We start from the raw sequence: 20337 nt of genomic DNA, 5'->3' as shown, positions 1-20337 counted from the left end.
CTTTGCCCCCTGCTTTATCCTGGTCTTTGCAGGTGGCTAATTAGAAGTATCTCCTAAAATGGATATTATCCTAGGGCAGGCAGATATTGTCAACCATGATGAGAGGACACGTGATATTTGCACATTTAGCAGGATGTGAAGGATTAATTTGGCCAAATGATGAAGTATAATTTCAGTGTGACTTTAACTCAACAGATATTCAGTATGGATCTACTATGTGCTGGCCACTTTGCTGGTTATTAAGGCTACAAGGATTCCTATCTATTCCTTCATACAGAATTCCTGCTTATCATTGGAGGATGTTAGAAATGCCAAGAAATGGTGTAATTAGAGTAATAAATTATTGAATAGAGCTTATCTCAAATACCTTTTAAAGTAAAGATGATAGGACTGGAATGAGAATTCGAGTCCATGTTATGAACAAGAAACAGGTTCCTGTTTAAAGGACAGTCTTTGTTCTAACCGGGCTTAGAACTCCTCGTTGGCAAACTGGTGTTTGGAGGCATGCGCGTAAGCCTCGTCCTGTAATTCAGCCCTCAGAGTGAGCTTCAGGGTCTTGGCCTAGGTGAAGCCAGGCCTCACGGAAATTCTTTGTTTTTCTGTTTAAGGTCTCTTAAGCAGAGGTGATCGTATCGGGAGACCGCCGTTTTCTATTTTCACTAAAAGTGCACGGTGACCTTGCTTTTTCTCTGGTGTTCGCTGTGACCATTGTGACCAAGCAAGTCCCTTCAGAAGATTTAACGCTTCAGACTGTTCTGTTCTTGTATTCTTCAGGCACCCTTGGCCCTCGGTGGAGGTGTTCAGATGGGGCTTCTGCGTTTTCTTGGTCTCTATTTAATTGGTACCTTGGCTAGTCACTTCGTTCATTTTTGTGTCACTGTTGCTTGATGACCTTAATCTGAAAAGATGGGCTACTTAGAGATCCTTACTAGCCTGAAGTCTGACCATGAACTTTGGTGTTTCATCAACACTTTAAATAATACCAAACATTTTGGTGAATTGTTTCTGCCCTTTCTACAGACACGCGAAAAGAAGCACAATTAACACCGAAGATGTGAAGCTCTTAGCCAGGAGGAGTAATTCACTGGTGAGAGATGAGTTTCTTCCCTCGCCCCCCTTTCCCATCAGAATACATTATTCCCAGTTAATCACTTGCAGCCATGAAGTGATTCCCCAGGGCACCTTGCATTAAAAACGAGAGATAGTTGAACCGTTCAGACCTGCCCGTAATTTATAGTCTTTCTTTCATTATGATGGATCTTGCCAAGCCAATTTGAAATTTTCTAATCAGCACTCTCTGGATTTCATAGTTTGCCTTTTTTGTTATATCTCAAAACTTTGGTCCTGTGTTTCATTTACAGCACGATGTCACAGACAGGTCACAGGCCAGAGTGTATGGGGATAGTTTCATTACGGTGCCCACAGTTTTCCTGAGGGGCCAGATAGGGAAGCAGTATCTGTACAGCTGGGATGGGCAGGACATTTTCTACCTTTTCAAAGAAGTCTAGAGGTCATCTTGACCCAGCCCTCATTTGACAGGTTATGCTATGATCTCCCTAGGCTAGTGGCTGTGTCTGGTGGCAGATTCAGGATGCCTGAGGTTTCCTGACCAAGTCTGATCCTAGCAGTTACAATACTTGTTTCTCCCTGTTATGCGAGTGCCACGAGGGCAGGATTTTTGTCTCCTCCTCTGCTCCATCCATTGTGCCTAGAATAGGGCCTGGCACGCAGTAGGTGCTCAGTACGTAGTTGTTGAAAGAATGAATTTGTAAAGTGATTGGTAATTACAGGGGGCTTTTGTAAATATTTTATGTATATTATCGAAACCTCACAACCACCTTATAAAGGTTTTTAATAACACGACTTAACTAGCTCATTTTACAGACTAGGCAACTGGAGTTAGTAACTTTCCAAAGGTAAATATGAAGCCCCGTGGTTGACAGCTGAACCTTGACCTTCTAACCTTGAATCTACTGCCGTTTCTACAAGGCTCTTTTATGCTTTTGCTCTTCTAACATCCTTGCTCCAAAGTTTAAACCAAGGTTAAGGATAATATGATTCCTAAGTAAAATAGCTAAGCTGCCTGATGGTGCTCTGTGTCAATGGAAACGACATTTCTCTCCTCATAAATCTGTGTTGTAACTTTCTTTTGCAAAGGAATAGTCAGTGCACGTCCTCTTAGAATATTAATTGTGAAGACCTCTGCAAATATTGTTTTTATTTTGGACTCAATTTTTTTTTTCCATTAGAAGCTTTATTACTGAAGATTTGCAGCTAAAGTTGTACATTTGCTAAATCCTCCCTCAGGGTAGGGGCCTCGTCTTAGTACCCTATGTCCCTTGTATCTGGTACATAGTAGTTGCTCAACGATTTGCCGGACAGTGCCCACCTCGGCAGCACATGGACTAAAACTGGAACGATGCCGAGTTGATTAGCACGGCCCCTGTGCAAGGATGACACGCAAATTTGTGAAGCATTCAACCCCTCCCCCCACCCACCCACCCCCACCAAAAAAGACCTCAACAATTTTAGTTGGATAAATTTAGGGGGATGTTGACTATATTTGTGCTTTGTAGCATACATTTGTGACTGGCATGCCTTCTGTGCAAGCTCCAAATTTTAATTCATTAATTACTAAGGAAACTCCTACCTGTTTGGTAGGGTATGTGAGTAGGCCGTGAGTTGACTTTCGTAGTTGATTCCTTCTACCAGAAACAAATTCGAAGCTCTGTTTAACTCTAAAGAATGTAACCCACGCTTTTCCACCCAGATTCTTTGGGCTAGAGTGGTTGGAAGAGGGTGTAGATTGATTTTTTGCCCCTAGGCTTATAAAATGGCTTTACAACCAGATCGAAATATAATTCTTTAATTTTTTTTGTAGCTAAGATACATCACAGAGAAAAATGAAGAGATCGCTCAGTTTAACCTGGACCGAAAAGCAAAGAAGAAAAAGAAGTTAGAGGATGAAAACAAAAATTCAGTGGAGCCAGCAGAGGAAAGTGAGAGTTAAACTCTATCACCGTTTGGAAAAAGTGGCCTTCAGCAGGTAGAGCCACCAAAACACATATTGCCACACAGGGAATTTTGAAAGGATAAGTGGAGATTAAAAAAAAAAAAAAAATGGCTAAGAGGCTTTTGTGCTGTGTTCTCCGTGTCATTGACCACAAAAGCTAGTTTAAAAAGAGAACTGGAAACTCTTAAACAAAATACCCACCGTGTCTTACTGAAGCCCCTAAAAAAGGCTTGTGTGTGAATGGTAATATGTAGGAAATTATATCTATTGCAATTAGTAAAAATGTGTTAACAGTTAAATATGATTGATTTTTTTCAAGCAAAAATGATACTTATTTCTTTATTCTTTTACATGATTTTTCAGGCTAATGATTCCTGAAAGATAAATAATGCTATATATAGTTCTTTTGAGTTTTAATGCTTTAAACCCATGTCAGTTGTGATCACAAGGTAAAAAGGTAGATGTTGGGAAATCTTCCTTTTTCCTTCATAAAGGTGATTTTCTCCAGAAACAGAGTTGATGTGACTTTTCTTGGGCTATTTGGTGATTAAGCTGTGGTTCTACCGAGAAGTTGTTTTATGTGGAAGGAAAACCTGGCCTCCTGCTCCAAACCTTTCAGAGCGTCATTCTCTGTTTTAGTTTCTCAGATGATGCCTCTGGGAGCCCCAGTTCTGCCGTCTTCTCTTTGGGGCTGCTTAGAGGTCCAGGGTGTGCCTTTTCCCTAGTGGGTCAGTAGGGATGAAGAGACTGGGCTGGCATGTACAGAGCCCTTTCTGAGTGCCAGGCCGTGCTCTGGGTGCCCCATGTAGGACCTCACTGGGTCTTCACAGCTCGTTTAGGGTATGTCTGATTATTCCCGTGTTACTGGTGGGCAGGCTGGAGCTTGAGGTTAACTGACTCCCCAGGGTCCGCGGACCAGTAGAGACTGTGTGTACATTCGGGGTGCTGATCTAAGAGGGGCCGAGAGGGAAAAGGTCGCCTTTGGGTATAATTTATACCCCATGCCCAAGTATGATCAGCAAAAGACACCCCAGAGTCTGACTCTGCAAAGGAGATGGTAAGCTGTGGTGATAGTGAAGCATTGCGTTCACACTTCAGTTTCAGCTTCTGCGGATAACTAATCACTTGATCTCAGATAATAATTGTAACATTTGCGTGACACATCAGTGAAGGAAAAGGGAGTCATAAAGCCTTCTACCGTCATAGTACATTCCAGCCAAAAACCTGTATGCTGCTGTTTGATTTTCAGATACGCTCTCTTCACACTCATCAAGGAGAGTTTAGAGACGAGATACGCGGACTTCCCAAAGGTTGACAATCTAGATGTGCGTCTTGGTTTTTCCACTTTAGTAACTGACCTTCTGAAACTTTGTGTTCTTATCGATGAGGTGGGGTTAAAAACACCTCACAGCGAGGTTACACGTGACAATAATAGGAAATGGGTAGAACCATTGTAATGTGTCTTATTTTTGTAGATTTCTGTGACTCTAGAAACTCAGTATACAAATGACACGAAATAGCGAACCTGTGTGTGCCGTGAGTGTCCTGTTGGACTAGAGGGCGTAGAGGGTAGCATGGGTATTTTGACATGAAGTTTTCTAGCCAGATGAGGCCGTTGACTTGGTGTTCATCTAACCTTTCGATTTATTTGGCATATTTATGTATGACCTGTTTGTATTTTAGATGAGTGGTCCTAACCTTTGTTAGGGATTGTAACCCAGGGTCAGACTTCATAATGAACAGCTGGTTCTTTTCCCTGTGTTCCCATAAGCTGCCTCTTCCCCACTCCGTGTTCCAGTTAGAGTTTAGTTTACTCTGGAATGTCCGTGATGATGTCAGTCATCCTTTACGGTTCCATCTTTGGTGACATTTGGCAGAAAGGTGTTCTTGAGCAGCAGTCTCCAACCTTTATGGGGTCGGGACTGGTGCTCCTATGAGAATCTAATGCCTGATCATCTGAGGTGGAGCTGAGGCGGTGATGCTAGCTAGTGCTGGGGAGTGGCTGCAGATAACAGATGATGCTTCACTTGCTCTCTGGCCAGCTCACCTCCTGCTGTGCGGCCTGGTTCCTGACAAGCCACACCTGATCTGCAGCCTGGGCGTTGGAGATCTCTGTTCTAGAGGGCTCTTTTTCATGGACTTGCTTCCTCAGAGTCCTGGGAGCTCACCTGAACTTTCACTAGACCTACTAACCATATAACCAGATGATTAACTATATAAAGAAGCAGATGTCTTTGAAATAAAGGTGGCCTAGTAACATAGTTGGGGGCAATTTACATTTATATTATTTGTTATTTTCCTTATTATACCTATTCATCAAAAAGCTTGAAATAAAAGATCTGTTAACGTTTTATTACTGAAATTATGAGCCAGGGATGTTTGACAGCATCCGCTTCTGCACGTCGCAGCAGCTGGACGGCCGTGGGAAAGGTTTGCACTGGCTCGTACAGAGCCGGTGCCTGAAAACCTGAATGTCCAAGAAGGGCTAACCGGGGCTCGCCCAGTCTCTCCTTAGTGGAGAGTCTCTGAGGAACCCTTAGAGGCCATTTAGCGCATCTCCGCCCTAAGTCGGACCCCTTCTGCAGCATTCCTGATGGAGGGTCCCCAGGCTCTGCTGACCTCCGGGGACAGTGAGCCCTCTCCGCTATTGGACACTGATTATCACAAGTTTTTTCTGTGTAGAGAGGAGAGCCTTCACCTTCTAACTTCTATCTGGGTCTTCAGTCTGCTCTTTAGAATAAGCAAAGCAGTCTTTGTTTTTCAAAATCATTCAGTACTGAATTCCTTTCAGTCAAGTTCCCATCGTACATCTTTTCAGAAACACATGTTCTTGCGTCAAACCCTGAGGGCAGACTTCGGGGTGGTGAATGTGACCCCTCGGGCCTTGTATGGGGCCTGGCATGGCAGGCGCCTGGTGAATTCTTGTTCCCAGTGTCTATGATGTGCGGGTAGGATGAGTAGCAGCCCTCGCTCGGGTCCCTCGGCTCTGCCCTGGCGTTTCCAGCGATTGGAGTGGGGAGCTTGTCTTTGTGCTAGGGCGGGGGCTGAGGACAACTTAGGAACAGTCCTCACACGCATGCCTGCTGTGCGTTCTGCTGTATGAGGTGCTTTACGTGATCTTACTGGCCCTTGCCACAGTTCTGCGAGATAGGCTGTACTGTTCTTATCCCCAGAGAGATTAATTAAGTGGCAATGCCAAGATTTTAGTTTAGAGCCCTCATCCTGAAGCACTAAGGTATGTTGCCACCTCCTTGAAAACAGCCAGTAATAACGTAAAACGAAGCCTTCCCCGACCTGCGGCACAGAAGCCTCCTTGGCACACTTGTGATACCGAAAACGTACTTTTCTTTCATTTGTGGGTATGTCTCCTGCCCTCAGCTAGGCCATCACAGCGTTGTCGGTGGACGGCGCGGCTCCTTTGTACATGCGAGGTGCTGAGAATGTTGAATGAGGCTGTCGAATAAAATCTGCACAATATCTAAAGGGTGTAAGAAGCTGGCTGGGCTGCCATGACTTTCTCATCTGCAAATACATCTCAGAGTTTTTAATTTGTGAGAATTATCTTAGGCAAAGGTGTGTCGGCATAGAAGAAAGGACCCGGCACCGTGCAGTGTGAGCCGCGGGTCCTCGGCCGTGGCGCTTTTGCCTGGGATCTCAAACAACAAGTCTGATGACATGAAATTCGAGGCTGAGCTTCCCCGAGCGAAGGGCCATGGGGTGGGCTGTAGGAAGCTGCGCATGCTGACGTTCACTTCTGGAAGGAGCTGCCAGCTCTTCGGTGGCTCCACTTCCATTAGGAACCTTGCCGTGGGTGCTGGTCACCTTTAGTAGGTTTGCGCCGCTCGTTTCAGATTCTTCCAGTTGTCTTCGTTGGGGGAAGAGAGTCTGCGTGTGTGTTTGTGTGATTCTGAAAGTGGGGCCTGCGAGGAAGAGCCCGGAGGCACAGAGGACTTGACCGTTAGCGCCAGTCAGCACCTGTCAGCACCTGTCAGCAGTGGCACCGCCGTCAGAAGGAGCCGGTCAAGTGCAAGCCACTCAGTAAGAAATAACATTTGCTCCCGACACACGGGAACAATCCACACTCCCTGCAATGCGCTCTGATTTCCGTTTCATTCAAAAAAGCGCTAGTTATGACCCGCTGGTGAGGGGCCAGCAGCGGTTTGAAGAGCCCGGCTCTTCCGGTGTCATCGTCGCCCGGGCGCACGTTAGAATCTTGGAACTTTGGCGGCTCCTCGTGGAGGAGCCGCATGGAAATCTATCTTAATCTCGATTTTAGTAAAGCGGTTCGGGCTCACAGCACAGTTCGAGAAGGCCTGGGCAGGAGGCCAGCGTCTGGCCTGTATTGCTGGGTACGATCACTCGAGGCGTCCTTGCCTGCTACCGGTGAAGCCAGGGGAAGCTGTAAGCGGCTCCCTGAGTCCTCACTGCCTTGTTTCCTCCGCCTATAACAGATCCAGTCATACTTTTCTATGGGCAAAATTTCAGATTGTAAGCTCCTCATCTAAGGCTAAATTTATGCTACATTGAATCACTCAGTTTTGTTTTCAGGGCTTCCTGCTTGCTATAGGCTTAATTATGAGGAAGTGGAACTTCTTCAGAAACAAGTGTGCTCGCATTGCAGAGTAAGAGCAAATCCACTGTAAACACAGGCATGACCTGCGGCTTTAATGAAGGGGTTAAGCCCATCCGAAAGCTTTTGGGCACTGATTGCTCGGCGTATGCGTCACTGAGTGTGAGGGGAGGGGGACAGGCTTTAGACAGGTACGCGCACAAAGCAGCAGCTGCAGGTTGAGCTACAATTACCCCCCAATCGCCAGAGAAGAGATCCACGTCCACAAAAACCGAGATTCCAGGGCTGCGAAGGAGGATGAGCACCCACAGAGCTGGCACGAAGCGCCAGGCAGCCCGCAGGATGCCGCCGCCCCTCTGCCTGCTGCTGCTGCTGCTGCTGCTGCTCTTAGGGGCCACCGCTGCCCTTCCCCTGGAGAGTGGCCTCGCTGGGCACGACAGTGGGGTGAGTAGTCCCTGCCTCGGCCGCATGCTAGCCCGCTTGCTGGCTGTCTCTCTGGCCGATTTGGCCATGCCTGTGGACTCTCCAGCATCTGCACGGCCGAGGGTGTGTAGGACAGGCTGCAGGGCTGAACCCCATATGTTCCTGTCACGGTCCCTACAGACCGCTGTTTCTCGTTTATCCTCAGTTGCCTGACCTAGGAAGTTTGTTAGAAAGCTCTGACACTCGAAGGGGGCTCCTTCATGCTAGTGATCGCCATCTGTGGTCTTTGAAATGCTGAGTGACAGTACCAGGCTATTAAAGTGTGATCATGGAGCTGCCACGGCAGAACTAGTCACATGTACTCCTAGAATCTTAATTTATATACGCAGCGTACGTTCTCACTCGCTCAGGTTAATTGACGTCATTACATTTTTCATTGTGAGAATTTGTAACTTCATGAGATGATTTATTTTCTTCCATTTTGAAAAAGTTCCAGGAAGAGTACATAAAGTTGACCATTAAAAATGGATTTTTCTCTGAAATTACCCAGATGAGTTTCAGACAAGTCATTTATCATCAGCTTACTCCTAGAAGCTTTCTAAGGAGTTTGAAAGACCAGAATATAACGTCTCAAAAAGAGCAATTTGTGGACAGCCAGGAGTAAGACCAGAGATGGGGAAACCGTGCTAAATTAGCTCAGTTCACCTCAGGGGCTTGTTAGTTGCCAGTCACTAAGCTGGGAAAGGTCCCCTGACCTTTCGAATTAAGGACCTTGGCAAATATAATGGGCAAAACAAGTTTCTTCCTTTCCTTGATTGAAAATCCTCAACTTTTTCCTTTTTCTAATTAGAGCAATTTCGTTAAGGTGTTTTCTTAGCTTTCTCATCCTTTAAATAGAAACATGATTTATTGTTTTGGAGCACTATATTTTTAAAGAAGGAATTATGTGTCTTTTAATGCTGGCTGAGCCAGATTGTTGATTTTTCTTTCCTGTGCTCTCTGCTTCTTTTAAAAAGCATATGCAGGAAGTGGCAGAAATACAGAAAAACAGCCTGTTGACTTTCCTTGCTCAGTGGTACAAGTGGACCTCCCAGGCCCATGCGGTGCCCTTCGTAGGGGCAGCCAGGGAGGTGTCCAAGAGGCAGGAAGGCCCGCCCCCTCAGCAGGCCCCGCGTCCGGAGAAAGCGCCCTGCAAGAACTTCTTCTGGAAGACCTTCTCCTCCTGCAAGTAGAACTCCAGCCACGATGCCTCGGGCAGGGAAGTGTAATGATGACCCGAATAAAGCCTGTCAAGCAGCCCCGAGCTTGCTTTATGTAGCTGTCTTCTCTCGCCTGTGTAATTTGAAAAGTGTTTTTGATTTAAACTCCAGTAACGCCCAATACTGAGTGTCTTGAGTAATCTGGAACCCAAAGTGAATGTTTTGGGGGTTTTGCTGTATTATATAGCCACAGGCTTTCCTTCCACCCTCAGTATGTGCTTGGCAGTTCTGTCCTTGTCTTCCTTCGATCTAGACTAGTAAAAGCTACATATTTTAGAGTTCAGAATAACATTTCAGTTTACTTTGATATAAATTGTCTAATTAAAAAAAATATTTCCCTCATATTAAAGCAACCTTTTATCACTGTGCTAAAAGAACAAAATGGTTATTCTTAATTTTAGCTAATATTAATTTAAAAACAAATACCATGCTATTAAACAAGATAACATGCTGCCATGCTTATAAAGGTTACATTCGGACCTGCTGTTAGAAAATACCCATACTAACTTTAATAAGTTAATGGTTTGTTAAAATTCTTTTCATGGATTACAGCTTTAGGTTTATTTCAAACCAAAAACAGTGAGCACTGCTGCTGCCCTGCCTGGCGCCTGCCTACCTCAACTTCTAGTACGGGGTCCCCGTCACAGGACCTGGGCTTTGTTCAGACACAGGTGCATGTGTATTGGTATCATGTCTATAATTGTTATACTTCCCCCCATTCCTCAGTACTTTCCCACAGACAGTGCATGATGGGTAGAGGGGGGGACTTCCTTTTCTGTGAAATTAACACAGAGCAACTGTCGAGCAACATGTGGACCAGGATTTTGGTCTGCTTAAGTGAAGTTAGTAAATAAGTCATTCAGTTTCAAAACCCTAATCAAATTTTTAATTTTCCCCCACAGCACCGAAATCCCTGCTTGATTATACATGTTTATGACTCTTGAATCAAAGAAAACATCCAGAGTGAGATTTTTAGATGCTAAACTTGAAAGCTCAGAGATTCCTACCTGGAGTTATGGAGAGTTTCTGAGGGTCAGGCGTAATATTGGGAAAGCCGGCAAAGGCTGGCAGGAGGACACTGTAGTGTTCTCTGGACACCGGGGGAGCAGACTCACGGAGTATGACTGCTGACCGTTCCGTTCTGTTTTCCACAGAGCTGAGCTCATATTCATAATTACTAGCTGAGTAGAGTAAAATGTGATGGAAGAGCCCTAATGGCATCCACAGCTCCAAACACAGCAGCTTTAAGAGACACAGTAACTGGGTCAGCGCACTGGTGAAGGTGTTTTCCTGAAAAGCCAGCTAACCTTCAGAACTTTGTCTTATAAGCTGTTTCTAGAAGAAAAATATGACCAATGTTTTTCAGTTTCAATTAGGGTCATACATACACTGTCCTTAGGATTGGGATTTTAACTTTGAACTAAGTAGTATCTGAAGGATAATGAGGCCAAACTAATGAGACTGACTGCCAGGCAGTGCATCCAGTCTAAGCCTGGCTCAGTTCAGGGAAATTCATAAGATGTTAACCTGCATCAGCGCATGTTAGGCTGGGTTAATATGCTCATGATTAGTAAATTAGGGTAAAATGAGTAAATTAGGATAATTTGCTACCATTAGGTTTTTGGTAGACTTAAAGTCTGCCTTTCTGTGGTTCAGTATGGTCAGATGTGTAGATCCTGGGACGTCAGCACCTGGACCACTTCCAATTCATTCTTTCGTTATTTCCAGTATTGGTCATCAGATTAGAGCCTTAGCTGCTGAGGAAGAACTGGGTGTGACATAAGCGTTCGACGGAAGTCTCTTTATGCCACTCGTGTTTCAGGGCTGACAGCATAGCATCCCAGACTTTAAGAGACTCAGACCAGCAAGCTCATGGGTGACACTTACAAGGTGCAGTTGGCTTTACCAGCATGTGCTGGAAGGATCACCCGCATCTTAACAGTAGTAGCTTCTTCAGTAGAGATACGGATTCCATTTTGAACAGATCAGAAGAGGAAGGTCATTTAGGTGTTAAAAAGAAGGAAAGTGTTTCTAGACTAGAAAGTTGGAGGCTAAGGGCAGCTGGTCAACCCACTAATTCATTACTCATAACCCTAAGAAAAATGAACACTAATTTATCCTTTACGTTTATAATTAAGTAGTAAGTGGTCAGAAATACATATTGGTCTTATAAAAATAATTGTAAGCTGGAGAAAAAGCTAGACTTTTTGGTTTTAGTTTTTACAACGTGGTATTGGAAAATATTGAAGAAAATCCCGTATCTGTGCATTAACCTGTTGCTTCGCTTCTTTGTAGTTAGGCACGTGTCTGATTTGATTCGAGCACATAGCCAGCTTTAAGGTTCTGCAATCTGAAAATGTGATGCACATTTTGGGGGGTGAGGCTGTTCCCCTCACTGGAGGCTTTCGAGCAGGACGGAATAGTCCGCAGCTGTGCAGAGGTCTCAGGCAGCGGTTGGGTGCTCAGACCAGATCACTTTCAAGGTCCTGAAAAACCTCGAGTAATAAAAGACAACCAAAATAACATAAGGCAAAACCCTACAGATAAAATAAGATGTTGAAAAACCTCGAAGGCAAGAAAAAAAAATTAGGAAATTAACAGCCAAACAATCTAGGCATGTTAATAATTCTTGTATTAATTCAGGTTTTTTTTTTTTTTTTTTTTGGCAGACAACTATTTTATTCCTTTCTCTCTGGAAAAGAAAAATCCATTAGTTTTTTTCTTTTTGCTTTTACCCAGGAATTAAAGGTTGGTAAGTGGTAATTAGCACAGCTCCTGTCAAAGCCAATTGCCTAATGGGGACCGACATTTGACTTGAGTTGAAAGAACGGAAAATGGCTAATGTAGAGTTCATTAGTCCCAACTGCTTTCTTTGACATTCTTTTCTCCTGCCCTAAGAACAGGCAGGCCCTGCTCGCTCTCCTATTTTTAGATATATTGCTGTGCTTCCAGGTTGCTATTTCAGAAGGCCTGGAGGCATAATGGAGGGAAGGTAAATGGTTACCAGGGGCAATATAATGTTGTTTGCAACTGCTTTCATGACACTTGTGGGCTGGAGTTTGCAGACTAAGGTCTTTGCCCTAGAGACCCACAGACAGGATCCTCCCACCGCCTCTCTGCCCCGTGCCCCTGGGGAAATGAAAGGGAACCACTCTCTGGTCTGCAGTGCACTGGGTACTGTGCTCTTTCTCACATTTCATTTAACCCTTTCAGTCTTGGGGGCTTAGCCTAGCCTTACATTTTGGGAAACTAAGATCCCAAAGGGTTCGACTCAGCATGGATTTGTCTCACTCCAAACCCACAGTGCTCTTTCCGTTATCCTACGCAGCCGAGGTGCTTGCTGAGTTTGTTTCAAGTACAGAATACCAATACCAACAGCTAGGCCAGTCAACTAAAGTCAGCTGTGTACTTGAGAAATAATTTAAGAAAACATTTTTAATTCAGTAGGGTAAAGATGAAGATGTCGATATAACTGGTGAATAGATAGCGGTCTGCAGCTTCCGTTACTGTTGGCTAACTACAGTGTTCCCGAGGCTGACTGACCTCTTACTCCACCAGTACAATGACTGTAGTGAGAAATCTTTTGGCAATTATGTTGCAGACGTATTAGGCCTTTCCAGGGGGAGCTGACTCCAGCCTGTGACACTGATAACAAAACCAGTGGTCTGGGTGTAGAATGGAAGAGCGTATGGACCTAAAAGAAGATACAAGTGAAAAAAAGCACTTGTATTAGACCCAGAAGTTAGACCCAGAAGACCTGCCTTTGCATCCTGGCCCCCCAGTTAGCCTCATGACAGGAGGCAAGTCACCGAACCCTGCTGAGCACAACTCTGCTCACGTATAGAATACAAGGTGACAAGCCACCACCTGCCTTACTAAGTTTTGTGAGGTGCCAGTGCGGCAGGTGCTATCACATAGCTGACTGAAAACTGCTATAGAAATCCTCTGCTGCCATTGCTGCCCCTTCAGGGGCGTTTTGACAATGTGTGGGGATGCTTTTAGTTATCTCGGTACCTGCAGGTTGCTACTGAAATGGAGCGGGTGGGGGTAGGAGGTGGGATGTGCGTCTTTCCACAATGCATGGAATTCCATGAAATGAATTGTCCATGTCCTATGTGATTTTTGAATGTCATGCTGAGCACTCATATCGATGAAACCCTATTCCAAATTCTCTTAGCCTAAAACTGAATTGTTTTATATAGAAATGCAAAGTATTTTTTCCTAGTTTTAATGTCCTCTGGATTTTTCAAGAATGCAGCTACCCTGTGAAAAAAAGGATAGATGTTATGGTAGTTCAAGTTCAGTGTGTAAGTACAGGCATCTGACAGCTTCACGGTGCCGCTGGTACAGTCATGTCCAGACAGAGACATACTGAGACATGTGCCATTTTATTGGAGATTATTTTCCTCTTGTTTTTTCTTAAATATTACATTTGAGATATTATGTCAGTGCTTTTCAAAGTATGCATGTAGGAAAGTTATCAGCTCCGCTTTCATTTAAGGGATAATTGAGGAAGCATTACAGATGTGCTAGTAAAAACAGAAATGTTGGGGCTACTGAGAACCAAGGGTGTGAACCATTGGTAAAAGGACGCTGAGCACATGGGAGCCCTCCTTGACGATCAGAGAAGGAAACAGTTCTTTTTGTTCAGTTACTGTTTCCTGCACCCACCCTTGCCCCAGGACCTACTCTTACATTTCTTAATAAGTAGCCAATGTTATCTCTTAAGACATCCTATTTTCCTCTAAGCATGCTTAAAAATAATTTCAAATAAATCAGTGATAACCTATTATCTTTTCCCTGCAAGGAGACTATATTATAGATTACAAAACCTGAAGAATAAGTTTGTACAGAAATAGGAGGTACAGAAACCAGAAGTCTCGCTTTGCACCCTCAGACTTGGAGTCATAGTGCAGGGAAATCGATTTAATGACCTTTTATACTCCCTGCTGATAAAACATATTAGAAACTGAAAAGCATTTCAGATGTAATTTCACAATACTGAATTAGATAATAGAAATGGCAAATTAAGACTCTCCATACGTCCCTGTGGTCTGCAAACTTAACATGTGCCTTTAAACAGACAGACAAAAAAAGTTCATTGACTTGAGAAACAAGTTTGTGGCCATAATCAAAACGCTGTTGTCACCTTCTCCACCATCGTGCTGAATTCTGCATTCTTATCTTTGAACAAGGATAGCCCGAGATATGACAATTTCTTTTCACTGCCTTTCACAGTTACTTCTAAACAGAGAGCAGAACATGTAATTAGAGGAGCTAGGATATTGGTGGTGGTGCTTTATCATTCAAAATAGGGAAAGGGCTTACACTGAGATCTAGAATAGCTTTTCTGGAAGGGGAAGCCAGTATCCAGCCTACTCCAGGAGAATGTGCTCTAAGGCAGGGGCGGAGTACTATGGGTGGCTAAAAGGGCTGACGGGGATTTACTGACAGCAAAAACCAAGGCCACAGGGTTTTCTGTGCCATATTTCCAGCTCTAGCTACGTGGGGTCTCGTTTGGCTCGTTTGGGACTCCGCAGTTCTGCAGGCAGTGAATTCCTCCTTGCTGAAATATTCCTGAGAGAATGCAAACTCTGTATCTGCTGGAGGCGCAGGCTCAGCTCCTGATTACAGGCGTGCTGGACAGTTTCCGTCTTCTTTATGTCCCAGTTCAAAGCAACAGCCAGCGCTTTGGGGTCTTCCTTGGTAACCAACTGTGGCAAGAATAAGAACCACTGAGAACCAGTACGTCTGCCCTGCTCACCGGCTGCTCTCATGGTTTCTTTACAGGGGTGAGGTTAGGCAACATCAGTTTATGTCATCTTTAGGCTGAAATGCCAGGTTTCCTGCCTTAGACTGTCATGGGCCTTTTCTTACCATACGACACCAACAGGAAAGGAACTCTGGGAAGAAGTTTACTTGGAGCAACTATCAAGTCCACTTACAAGAAATTTAGCAAAGTTCAAGTCAATACAGTTTCCTTCCCTTCTAGCTACATTGGGGAGGTACTTGGGACAGGGATGAAGATGATGACGAAGAAGTAGCACCCACTGTGACGGGTTCTCCCCCATCGAGCTTCTAGTTCCCTGATCTCAAAAGCCAGCACAGTGATCCTCAAGTGTGCCTTCCCCTGGGATCATTCATGTGCCTCGACTATGAATCTTCTTCAACCATGGACAGAAGCAGAGGTGAGGTCAGAAGCTTGAGCTCTGCTATCCCCCCGTCAGGTTTAGTCATTGCATTACCTGTTTGGGATCACAGAATAATGTTTGATGATCTGAGGGAGTACATCCATTTTGTTTAAGCCACTGATTTAGATTAAGTAAGATGTTTGCAAATGCTCTGGCATACGAGAGGCAAATTGGTAGCTGAGCTTCAGGGTCTGCGGAGGTGGAAAAACCCAAGTGTGCCTCTGCAGGGCTACTTCACCTCCACGGGGGGTCGTTCTCTGAAGTTCAGGGTCCCTGGTTCTTGCCCACCTCTAAATCCTGACTAGACAAACTCAGCTCCGGAGCAGGCTTCTCCTTCAGTGCAGTAAGGATTTGGCTCGAAAGTGCAATTTCAGAGGCGCTCTCTCTGCTAAGACCCGTGTCAGCTGCATCCGTCTCATCACTGAAGCCAGCTTTGGACTCTGCAAAGCAGACGTGAGATGGAGGTCAGCACACTGCATACACATACAGCCACACAAACAACCAGCCAGAGTAATCAGGTGGGCAAGACAGAAACGTGTCATTGCAAAATGCCACCAGCTGTGGCTTCACTGTTTTGATTACGTTACAAGCACTTGGTTCTCTCCCACAGACAGTTCTAAACACAAGAGTTCTCCGTGGAGCCCTCCGAGCTGGAGTCCTACCTGGCTGCTGTGACAGGATCCTGCCCTCCTTTTCCAAGGCCTGGAGGTAGAGCTCCAAGAGCTGCTTGGACTGGCGGGCTTCCTCTCTCTGGTCAAGGACCTGTTGGAGGGTGTTCTGGAGCCCCTGGACTGTGACACGGCTTTGGCATAGTTCCTGAGCCAGGTCTGAACATGGTACATCACTGAGCATCTAACAAACAAATATGGACTTTAGGAAACCTCACAGTACTTTCTAAACATGTATTATATCTCTCAAATACATCAGTTTCAGAGACTCATTTCATCTGCTTTGCAAAGTTACTTAATATGGCTGCTTCAGAGTCAAGAGAGAGACATGTAATTTTTTTCAGTTTTCCTCTGGTGAAAAAACTTGAGAAATGACACCTTAGTGCTTCATTAAAAACTAAATGAAATCCTGATATTAAAAAACCCAGTTGTACTAGTACAGGACATAAAGGAGCAAGTGCATGATCATTTACACAATGAATCGATACAAGGTTCTTTTAAGCAATTTTTTTCTAATGATTTTAACCTTAAACATTTTTATTATACAGGTTCATAGCTTTAAAAGACTTTAAAATATGAACTGTACTAAGCTTTTAAAAAACATTTTTAGTCTGTGACATAAGAGAGACCTCGCATCATCAATCTGCTGTAAGGACGATTTTTAAAACTCATTCTTTTTGCATATATAGTACTAGATTTTAAAATAGTCTTTATAAGAGAAAGATCAAATTGTTGAAATTCTTGGACAGTGATTCTAAACTCAGTTGCACATTAGAATAGCTATGGAGCTAATAAAAACTACAATAGTAAGAGCTTGCATTTATTGAGCACTTACTGTGTACCAATGAGAAAACGGATGTAAAACTCTTAGAACAGAAAGTGACGGGGAGGGCTACTCTAGACTGAGGAAGGCCCCTTTGAGTAGGTGACTTTTAAAGTTATTTTTAACTTTAACATTGCATCAATTTTTGAACAAGTGATATTAATACGTTCACAAGATTCAAAATTCAAATGTACAAACCTTTATGAGTTAGGTCCTAGCATTACCCCATTTTACAGATGATGAAAATGAGGCAAGAGAGCTTAGTAACTTCCCAAGAATCAGAGTCACCCTTTGTTCCAGTCTTCAGGACCCCAGGTAATTGATCCCTGTGTCCTTCCCTCCCATTTTTCTCACTGCCCGTAGTCCCTGCCACCGTGGTGCCTTTCCTTCACCTGCTGCAGCCAGCCTCCACGAGTTCCCTTCAAGCATCCTAACTTCCTTATGCAGCCTAGCTGTCAAGGGCTCGGGTTCACTGTTATTCTGATGTCCCCATTTTCGTAAGGCCTATGGTGCTCATTATGCTAAGGATATATCATAATATGTTAGTCTGTTGGGATGGGGAGGGATCTCACAACCCCTTTGTTTCTTAAAAAAGGAAAGAAAAACTCAAGCTTGCTCCTGCCTTCTCCCTGGAACACTCTGGCCCCAACCTTTCCATGGCAGGCTGTCTTATCCTTTAGCTCTCAGTTACACTGTCACCTCTTGGGAACTTGCCAGTGTTTATCAACACACTTTTATAAATTTATTCTATGGACAAGCATGTGTGCAAAATGACACTGGTGGAAGTTCTGTCTGGAAGAGCAAAACTAATGACAACCCAAATGTCTACCAGTGGGGAGACTGGTTAAATAAATCATGGTACACGCATGAAATGGAATATTATGCAGTGGTAAAAAAGAATGAGGCTGTCTCTTATATACTGATCTGGAATACTCTTCAAATATTGCTTGAAAAACAAGAGTAGATATGCTTCCATTTGTGTAATGTAAGGGGGGAAGAGGAGAAAATATCTATGTATTTGTATATAAAATATCTCTGGAACAGGAAACTGACAGACTGGTTGTCCCCAGGAAGAGGAACTTGGGAGTCAGCCTTTCCTGTATACTCTCCCCCACCAGACAGCTTTATTGAGATATAATTTACATACCACACAATTCATCCATGTAAAGTAAGTACATAGTTCAGTGGGTTTTAGTATGTTCACAGAATTGTGCAGTCATCATAATTTTTTAGAATGTTCTCACCATCCTAAAAGAAACCCCATACCTATCAGCAAGCACTCCGATATCTCCTCAAATTTCCCCACCAACCCAGCCCTAGGCAACCACTAATCTAGTTTTTGTCGCGACAGACCTGTGTATTCTGGCCTTTTCATTATAAATACAACCATAAAATAGGTGACCTTTCATGTCTGGCTTCTTTCCCTTAGCATAAGGCTTTCGAGGTTTATCCACGTTGCAGCATGTATTAATACTTCATTCCTTTTTATGGCTGAATAATCCACTGTATATGGATGCATCACATTTTATTTATTCATCAGCTAGCTGATGGACATTTGGGCTGTTTTTACTTTTTGGCTACCTGGATATCCTTCTATACTTCTTGGATTTTTAAACGTGAATGTATTCATGGTATTTATTCAAAATACGTAGATAAGTTTACAAAATAACCAAGAGGTCATCTCCTTCATGTCCCAATCTAAAGTAGCCCCATCACTCAGCACACTGCCTGTCTGATTCGCTTCTTGTTTTGTCTGCCTCCTTGCATCAGAATCCCAGTTCCATTAGTGCAGGGGCTGTGTCTGCCTTGTTTGCCCCCAGTGTACAGAGCCATGCCAGACGTAGGGCGGGGGCTCAATATGAATTTTTTTGAGTGAACACGTTTTTATCTCAACTGTACTGGAAAGGAAACGCAAGCAGAGAAGCCAAGACACTGGCCCAGTCACAGTGATTGGGCCGGGATTCAGTCAGCTCCTGTAAGTCCACATCCTCCGGCCGCACAAGCCCCACAGTGTGCCTGCGTGGGTGTAGGCGGCTTCCGGGTATCTGCATTTTTACAAAGCTCCACCTTGCTGATTCTGATGCAAGGTGAAGGCTGAAAGATTCCTATTCTAGGTGAGAGAATTAGAAAGTGAGGACTGCTGGTTGTCACCAAAGAAGTATTTAAAAATTAATAAACATGCTGTGGCAAGATGTGTAGAAACTGGAAAGATGTCAGGGGCAGTGGCGGCCAGACGAGTGGCTGTGAGTGGTGGAGGGGGCTCACCTGGAGGTCCTCCTCTGACAAGAGGATGATGCTGGACAGATCGTCCTTCAGCTGCCTGGCCACGTTCTTCCACTTCGGCTCCGCCCCGTTGTCAGTTTCGTCTACACTGAAGGACTCTTGGGAAATCCAAGCAGTACCTCCATCTGATATATAAGGGGTAATGAGTCACAGTCAGATTAGCCTGAAGAACTGTTTTCACCTACTCCCAACATGCACAGGCCTCGGGGATGTCTGCGCAGTCTCTGACTGCCCATTTAGAATAACGTCAATGGAGAAGGAAGCACCTTTCTCAAGATTTATGGGAAAGCTGATCCCCATCTAGAACCTTAATTTTCCCTCGTCTTTCATCTTCGATTTATTTCTGTATGAAATTGCTCTCAATTCTTTAATGGAAAGAAGCTACTTAAACCCAGTGTGTGGTCACGACACCCAGGGTCCTACCACACTTCCCTTTAGGTTAGTTTTTGGGTCTCTGGGTGTGTTGTTTTTGTACACAAAAAACATTCTCACCAGCACTTCTATGCTTGTGGATTGGTCTTAGCCTTGACTGGAGGAGCTGTGGCCACTTTGCTGTCCCTAGGGTCCGAGTACAAAGGTGCTGATACAGCCATTGCTGAAAGGTGACTTCCTCAATTTAGTGGCATGGACTTTCCTCAAGACATTTCTTTAGCTTTTTGATCCTTGCTCATCAATATTAGTTCCTTTTGTATCGCCAGTGATGATGGTAACAGGTAACATTTAGTGAGCCCTTGCTGTATGCTAGGTAAGATCTAAATGCTTTCTATAAGTGGTTCTCAACTGGGAGTGATTTTGCCCCCAGGAGACATTCGACAATTTCTGGAGACATTTTTGATTGTCCTGATCCGGGTGAGGAGATGCTACTGGCATCTAGTGGGCAAAAGCCAGGGATACCGCTAAACTTCCTATGATGCACACGACGGCCCCACAACAAAGAATGCTGCAGCCCAGAACGTCAAGAGTACTGTTGAGAAACACTGGTTTGACGTGTACTATGTTCTATTATCCTAACAACAACCCTAGGAGACAGGTACCATAATCATCTCAATAAGATGCCGAGAAGGTAGGGAGTTTGGCCAAGGTCACATGACAAAGCCAGGATTCAGA

The 20337-nt window shown here is 44.3% G+C and overlaps 3 protein-coding genes and 1 non-coding gene across 5 annotated transcripts in view; 3 read left to right on the top strand and 1 right to left on the bottom strand.

The window, feature by feature from the left end:
• CENPS (centromere protein S) overlaps window positions 1–3154 on the top strand; it is a gene marked incomplete at its 5' end in the record, with an annotated part of 7932 nt that extends 4778 nt beyond the window's left edge. Inside the window, one exon of the mRNA XM_023532661.1 lies at window positions 2882–3154. Coding sequence (XP_023388429.1) covers window positions 2882–3010 — 129 coding nt within the window. The remainder of the gene's footprint in view (window positions 1–2881) is intronic.
• LOC111742107 lies at window positions 2382–2488 on the top strand. Its single transcript, XR_002781192.1, has one exon. It is a non-coding gene; the product is annotated as a U6 spliceosomal RNA (small nuclear RNA).
• A 523-nt stretch (window positions 3155–3677) lies between the features above and the next one.
• LOC105294384 (cortistatin-like) lies at window positions 3678–9309 on the top strand. Of its 2 annotated transcripts, XM_011363576.2 has the most exons (4): window positions 3678–7051; window positions 7562–7635; window positions 7831–8027; window positions 9023–9309. In XM_011363576.2, the coding sequence occupies exons 3-4, from the start codon at window positions 7881–7883 to the stop codon at window positions 9236–9238; spliced, it is 363 nt and encodes a 120-aa protein (XP_011361878.1). In that variant the 5' UTR covers window positions 3678–7051; window positions 7562–7635; window positions 7831–7880; the 3' UTR covers window positions 9239–9309. The 2 variants fall into 2 exon arrangements, with proteins under 2 accessions (XP_011361878.1, XP_011361877.1); XM_011363575.2 differs by having other exon boundaries at window positions 3678–7635.
• Window positions 9310–13634: 4325 nt separating this feature from the next.
• DFFA (DNA fragmentation factor subunit alpha) overlaps window positions 13635–20337 on the bottom strand; it is a 9889-nt gene continuing 3186 nt past the window's right edge. Inside the window, exons 3-6 of the mRNA XM_011363571.2 lie at window positions 19213–19355; window positions 16119–16308; window positions 15745–15896; window positions 13635–14979 (exon numbers count right to left, since the gene is read on the bottom strand). Of these exons, the coding sequence (XP_011361873.1) occupies window positions 14767–14979; window positions 15745–15896; window positions 16119–16308; window positions 19213–19355 (698 nt within the window). The 3' untranslated portion in view covers window positions 13635–14766. The remainder of the gene's footprint in view (window positions 14980–15744; window positions 15897–16118; window positions 16309–19212; window positions 19356–20337) is intronic.

Source organism: Pteropus vampyrus, unplaced genomic scaffold, assembly GCF_000151845.1.
Source record: "Pteropus vampyrus isolate Shadow unplaced genomic scaffold, Pvam_2.0 Scaffold86, whole genome shotgun sequence".
NCBI lineage: Eukaryota > Metazoa > Chordata > Mammalia > Chiroptera > Pteropodidae > Pteropus > Pteropus vampyrus.
Note: the sequence above shows the minus strand (reverse complement) of the source record. Positions and strands in the feature narration are given on the sequence as shown.

Excerpts from the sequence above, each read along its gene's own strand:
- LOC105294384 (XM_011363576.2), top strand. The coding sequence starts at position 7,881 with ATGAGCACCCACAGAGCTGGCACGAAGCGCCAGGCAGCCCGCAGGATG. Across the intron at positions 8,028-9,022 it reads TCGCTGGGCACGACAGTGGG|CATATGCAGGAAGTGGCAGA; the intron begins GTGAGTAGTCCC and ends TCTTTTAAAAAG.